General features: G+C 40.9%; 1 protein-coding gene across 2 annotated transcripts in view; it reads left to right on the forward strand.

The window, feature by feature from the left end:
* The window catches only part of MCEE (methylmalonyl-CoA epimerase), a 76,830-nt gene extending 73,353 nt beyond the window's left edge, over positions 1–3,477 (forward strand). For both annotated transcript variants that reach the window (XM_029575781.1, XM_029575783.1), the window contains exon 3: positions 1,048–3,477. In XM_029575781.1, coding sequence (XP_029431641.1) covers positions 1,048–1,200 — 153 coding nt within the window. In that variant the 3' untranslated portion in view covers positions 1,201–3,477. The remainder of the gene's footprint in view (positions 1–1,047) is intronic.
* The last annotated feature ends 3,591 nt before the right edge of the window (positions 3,478–7,068 follow it).

A 7,068-nucleotide genomic window follows, 5' to 3' on the forward strand; every position in this document is an offset into this window, starting at 1 on the left:
TTCTTTGAAATGCTGGCAGTGTTGGACATTTTATTCAGTCTACATTGCTTTGTTTATGAAGCTGTACTGGCTATGCTTATAGATAAGGTTTTACTTGTATATACAATTTTTAAAAATATATTATTCTCAGCGTTTATCAATGGATCATGATGATTGATTTGAGACTTTGATAGGTTTACTGTGGCAATTTGGTCACACATAAACCAATGAGTCATAACTGCGTGTTTCCACACTACTTAGAAATGAATTATCTCATGGTTGGGGAATCATATATATTTTTCATGAGGAAGAGAGTTTACTACTTTGTATGTTTTATTCCTACTGATTTTTCTTTCTTTCTTTCTTTCTTTTGTTTGCTCCTGCTGCATATCCCACACTCAAAGATTTAATGAGCCCCTAACATTGTGGGACAGGCCTATTGTCCATAATTTTGATCCTTGGGCCTCTACAACCAGTCGGATTTTCAGGATAACCAAAATATGCCACCAAGTCTTGTTCATAGAATAAATTGTTTACAACTACAATATTCATCATTTATGCTCTGAAACCCAGACCTGCTGTGGAGACCCAAGGTCTGGAATTGAGAGCCTGCATGGATGTGAAAGGACAATGCTTGGCTATTTATTTCTAGTGATAAAGTGGACGTTTGAAAACAAAATGGAATCTTCTTTAATTCAAACAGTTTAGTAAAGTGATACATTGAATCCAGAGAGATGCATAACATGGCAGCATAAACTGAGATAGAATAAAAACAGTCCATTTTAGTAAAGGAAAAAAAACCCAAAACCCACCTTTGTGTCAGTGATGATATGACAAAAGGACACACTAGCCTATGCATGAATATTGTGCAAGCAACTTATAGAAAGCAATGCAACATTTGTTCTGTTTATCCTACTACTTCTACTTCACATTTCTGTAGTGACTTAGTTGCTACTTATATTGATGATACTGCTCAGAGTTGTCACAGGGATTGCAATGCAGCATGGACCCTAATGGAAGAGGACAATTGATACTCATCTCTGACCACAGATGTTTCACCTTTTTCAGGTAAATGACATCAAAGCAGCAATGGAGGATCTGAAAAAAAAGAAGATTCGGATACTGAGCGAGGAGCCAAAAATAGGTGCACATGGCAAACCTGTGATCTTTCTGCACCCAAAAGACTGTGGTGGAGTCCTTGTGGAGCTTGAGGAAGCCTGATGTACTAGGGAAACATTTTCAAGACCCATTAGCAGCATTTAAGTGTGAGAAACGCATATGTCATTCAGTAATTGCTGCCTTTCATATTGATTAGACAAGCCACCATTCTCTAAAGCAGCAAATTGAAAATGTTCAGATGCAAATGACATTGCCTTAAATATTGTAATATATACAGAGGATAAAACGTGTCTGCTCTGAATTTATCTTGTTGTTGTCCTAACTTCTAAAATACTTCCCAATGGTTAGTGCTTTCCCGGGTCATAATGGGTGAACGTTCTGCAAATGGTGGTGGTTCTCAGCATATGGATAAGAGCCACCCAGAAAGGAGACCAAAAAGTAATGCAGATGGGCCAGTAAACCAACTGAGCAGGCTGAATGCTGTGCATGTGTTAAATTAACTTGCTACCTACAGAATCTTGAAATCTTAGACATTTTAGTTTTACCAAATTCACACAAAACTTGTAAAAACAAAAAAGTGTTTTTATAGGTGCTCTGATTTCTATGATGGGTTCTTGGAATTTATTGCTTTTCTGTGATGCTGGACACCAGTTAATGTGAGTCCTCCTACACCCAAAGTTCTTTTCTGTGACCTTCATAAAACACTACTTCGTAACCCCAGGTTCAGCAGTGTTCCGAGTAACTAATGTCTTACACTCAATAACAGACTGGGACATTTTAATTGGAATCAAAGGAAAAAGGCTCTGAAAACAGTCACAGAACACTGGAAATGAAGATTCAAATGTACCCACAAAAAAGAAGAAAACAAGGGACATTTTATACCAAAAATAGTTTTCATATTAGCTTTTAAAATTGTACTGATTTTTACAGGAATAGATTTTATTCTGTGGACATATCAATGACATCTTGATTAAACTATGATTTAAAAAAAATACTACATGTAGAAAAAGTCATATTTGGAAATTAAAATATGTTTTGAAATTTTCCCTCTTTCTAGGTCCACAGGGGTTGCCCTGTTTGTCTGTAGTGGCAAAAATGATAAAGAGGCTGATGGCATCTTTTATAGACTTAATAGATTTATTGAGGCATAAACTTTCAAGGACAGGAGTGTGAAGAAAGCATCTGATGAGATGGACTCATCCTCGAAACATTATGCCTCAATAAATCTATTGCTCTATAATGCGCCACCAGCTTCTGGGGCATTCACTATTTCTATGGTTTCACAAGTTGGTGCATTGTTTTCTGAAAAATGCATTTTCTTAAAGATAGTTATAGGTTTGTTTGACCTATTTATAGATATATATATGTGTGTGTGTATGTGTATGTATGTATATGTGTGTGTGTGTAATCAAACACACAATGAAAATAGATCTGGCAGCAACACAAGCTTTCTACACATTTTTTACTTCTTGTTACAAGCACTCCAGACAACTCAGTGATGATTCTGATAGGTAATTGTACATCATTTGGCTCTGTTGTTGCCAAGCAAGAACCTGCTTCTTCGTGAGAACAAGAAGGATCAAACATGTCTGTCAAATAAGTCAATAAGAGAATTTTTCTGTCTTCTTTCTTATGCCCACCACCCAGCTCTCTCCATCGTTAGAAGAATTTGTCAAGGCTCCATGCTGTTGGTTTGTTTGATAATAAGATTCTTATTTTACTGTACAGATGTCTGGAATTGCTAAGCAACTATTATGTAGCATAGCAATTACTGCTGTAAAGTATTCTTCATGCTATGGAAGAAAGCCAGACTGTTTTGGAAGACTTTCCATCTGAAATATACTGCGTGCATCATGGTTTGTTTTTGATTTAATTAATGTTCATGTTTATTCCATATTATGATGCTCTGCCTCTGTCTACTCCCTGGTCCCCAGTTAAAACAACTTTTATCCTCTGGTTCTGTACTGAAGGATCCACGTACTTGTCCCTTTCCTGCTGGAAACCACAAGCACCCCCTAAGTGAGAATTCCCCCTAAAGAAAAAAGCACATACACATAAACTCTCTTAGATTTGTGGTTAATACATGCATACCTATGAGTGCTTTATTCTCCTAACAGATGGGAAAAATACTTATGCCAGACTACAGCTTAAAAAACACTAAAATTGGTTGCCATAACTCATTAAAATGGAGAATAAAGGCATATGGTTTGCCCTTCAGCTTTACTAGAGGAAGAATTTGTAGCACAGTATTGCAATTGGAAAATAATGGGCCTTGTTTAAAGAAGGGTTTTCTCTGTAGAGACAATGGAAAAAAATCTTTGCTGAATTTTATTTTTATTTATCTTGTTGTATTTTCTATAGTTCTAAACATATCCATTGCAGATTATAATTTGCATAACACAAAAAAATTAAAAATCAAACAATACAATATAACAAATAAACCAATAGCATGAAGTAATATGCTTTACTTAAACAGTCAATCCAATAAAAACAGACTCTTACAAAATAAAAGCATGTACAAAAAGAACTGCTTTAATCATCTTATGAAATTTCAAGTAATCTGGCTCACTGCGAACTTCTAAAGGTATAATGTTCCTTAAATTTGTACCCAAAACTGCAATGAAAAAGTAAGGACTGAGAAGTATACCATGATATTTTTATCCAAACAATGATTCTAAATAAATAGCTTTAAGAAGCAAGATAAGTAGCTTAAATTGTACTCATTGAGTAATTGGTAACCAATGCAACTCTTTCAAATATAATATTACACTTCTCTCTGCAATCCAAACACTGTCCTCACAGCTGCATTCTAAACCTACTGTAATACCTGCATTAAATAGTTTGGCAGCCCTGCATATGAGTTACAGTAATCCAAACTGGTTAGTACAAGAACTTATAAAACCAATCTAAATTCTTGAATAGGAATTATATTCCTTAAAGGCTTAATCAACCATAACTTAAAAAATGCAGTGCTTGCCACCTTTTTCGATTGCACCTTTGACGTAAGTTTAGAATTAAAAAAATCACTCCCCAATTCCAAGCTTCATGACAAAGATTTAAGGGAATATTACCTGTTTTTACAGATTATGAAACAGGAGCAGATTTTTTACACAACCAGAATACAAACGTTTTACTACAGTTTAACACCAAACCATTATCCTCAAAACATTTTTCGATAATTTCAAAGCATCTTACAAATTAATCAACTGAAAACACCCCATTACACTCACAAAGGATATAAAATTGAACATCATCTGCATAGATTTTATAAATTAAATCTAGACACAAAAATCATCTGACCTAAAGGTTGAATAAAATATTGACTAGAACAGCGGATAACACCAATCATCAGGGTATCCCTGTCGAATTCAAATACCAATCAGAATGATATCCCTCCAGTCTTACTTGTTGCATCCTATTCTGTAGAATGAAGTAAACTATTGTAATATTACTCCTATGATACCAATGTTTTGCAACCTGTCAATCAGGTTAATATGACAAAAGCTGACGATATATCAAGCTAGACAAGTATTCCTGATTTTCTTATTTTCAAGACTGCAATAAATCTCATCCACTAAGGATAATAATAATGTCTCTGTGCAATAGCTTTTACTAAAAACTGGTCCTTATCTAATACATTATATCAGACCTGGGCAAGGGGCGGCCCGCGGGCTGAATCCGGCCCGCCTACGGTCTGAATCCGGCCCGCCCACTGCTGAGAGCAGACGGGGAATGAGGCACGCTGCCTTCCCTTGCAGAGGGAAGGCAGCAGTTCATTCTCCGCTCCCTCGCTCCCCGATTGGCCGGCCAATCGGGGAGCGAGGGAGCTGCCGGCCAATCGGGGAGCGAGGGAGCGGAGAATGAACTGCTGCCGGCCAATCGGAGAGCGAGGGAGCTGCCAGCCAATCGGGGAGCGAGGGAGCGGAGAATGAACTGCTGCCGGCCAATCAGGGAGCGAGGGAGCTGCCGGCCAATCGGGGAGCGAGGGAGCGGAGAATGAACTGGTTTTTTTTTTTACAGCGTCCGGTGGGGGGAGGGAGTGACTCGAGTGAAGGCACGCTGTCCGATTGGCCGGTGCTGGGCAAGCCTTGCCCAGCACCGGCCAATCGGGCAGCGTGCCTTCACTCGAGTTTCTTTCCTACATACCGGTATGTCACAGTTCCGCCTTTCGTGGTCTTTTTTCAGGGGTCCCCAACCACCGGTCCGCGGGAGTTTTTTGCCGGTCCGAGGTCTCCCGGTCTCTTCCGCTGCCGTTGCCGCTGGGCTGTCAGCACGTTCAAGCCCAGTGGGAACGGCAGCGGTGTTAGAAGTGTGGCACCCGCGTGGCTGGCCTTTTCTTCTTCCTGCGCCTGCACCCCCCCTCCCGTGACCCAGAACAGGAAGTGATACTCGGAGCGGTGCGTGGGAAGGAGAAAGAGCCGTGCTGCATCGGCTGCAGCGTCGGTCCCTGAGCAATTAAAGCAGCCGGCAACCGAGAATGGAGACAGCAGCAGGAGCCTCCCGCGGCCGATGGGATTCTTCTTTCTTGGCCTGCGGGGGCTGCTGCAGCTCCCATTTGTGCTGGGGGGGGGGGGAGAGGAAGTGAGTAAGAGAGAGTGAGAAGCAGCCAGCCTGTGTGTGTGATTGAGAGCATGTGTGTGAGTGAGAGAAACTGGTCAGAGAACTGATGTGTGTGTGTGTGTATGTGAGAGACAATGAAAGTGATTGCTCAGGGAGATGACTGATCTGTATGTGAGAGTGTGAGACATTAGTCAGGGAGGTGACTGATGTGTGTGTGTGTGAGAGAAAAAGCATGGAAGTGAGAAGTCTGGGTATGTGGGAAAGCATGAGCGTAAGAAGCCTGGAGTTGTAGGAGTGAGAAACCTGGGTGAGTGTGCATGCATGAGAGAGAGAGACTGCTTGGTAAGGAGACTGTAGGTGTGAGAGAAAAAGACTGGTGTGTGTGAATGTGAGAGAATGTGATTCAGGGAATGAGAAGCCTGTGCACGTGGAGAGTGAGCATGGAAATTAGAGAGACTGGTGTGTGTGTAACAGAGAGAAAGTGATTATGGGAATGAGAAGCCTGTGCATGTGAAGAGAGTGAGCATGAGAGTGAGAAACCTGGGTGTGTGTGAGACACAGCATGGGAGGGAGAAGCATGTATATCTGAAAGAGAACTTGGGAGTGGGAAGCCTGTGTGTGTGTGTGTATGCATGAGTGAGATCAGGTGACTGGTGTGTGTGTGTGTGTGTGTTTGTGTGAGAGAGAGAGAGAAAAAGTGATTATGGGAATGAGAAGCCTGTGCATGTGAAGAGTGAGCATGGGAGTGAGAAACCCGGGTGTGTGTGAGACACATCATGGGAGGGAGAAGCCTGTATATCTGAAAGAGAACATGGGAGTGAGAGACTGGTGTGTGTGTGTGTGTGTGAGAGAGAGAAAGAAAGTGATTTTGGGAATGAGAAGCCTGTGCATGTGGAGAGAACAAGCATGGGAGTGAGAGACTGGTGAGTGTGTGTGTGAGAGAGAGAGACAGAGAAAGTGATTATGAGAGTGAGAAGACCATATATGTAAGTAGAACACGGGAGTGGGAAGCCTGTGTGTGTGTGTGTATGGCATGAGAGAAACTGTTCAGGAAGGTGACTGGTGTGTGTGTGCCAAAGACTGTTTGGGAGATGATTGGTGTGTGAGAGACAGAAACTGGTCATGGGGGCATGACTGGTATGGTGTGTGTGTGTGAGAGACATGGGCACTAAGGAAGAGGACCATAAGTATAGAGCTTAGCTTCTACTGCTGCTTCTGGTGTGTGCCACGGCCTGCAGGGAAGGGGAGTAGGAGAGCTGCTGGAGGGGGTAAGTAAAGGTGGCTTTAAGTTTATTTTTCTTGACTGCCATTTTAATTGTGTGATGTCTGCTTTTTTGAAATATTTTATTGGTGTTTGGAGAATGTTTAATAGTTTTTATGAGTTTTTAATTGTTGGATGTTATTCTGTTC

The sequence above is a fragment of the Rhinatrema bivittatum genome, chromosome 13, assembly GCF_901001135.1.
Source record: "Rhinatrema bivittatum chromosome 13, aRhiBiv1.1, whole genome shotgun sequence".
In the NCBI taxonomy this organism is placed as follows: Eukaryota; Metazoa; Chordata; class Amphibia; order Gymnophiona; family Rhinatrematidae; genus Rhinatrema; species Rhinatrema bivittatum.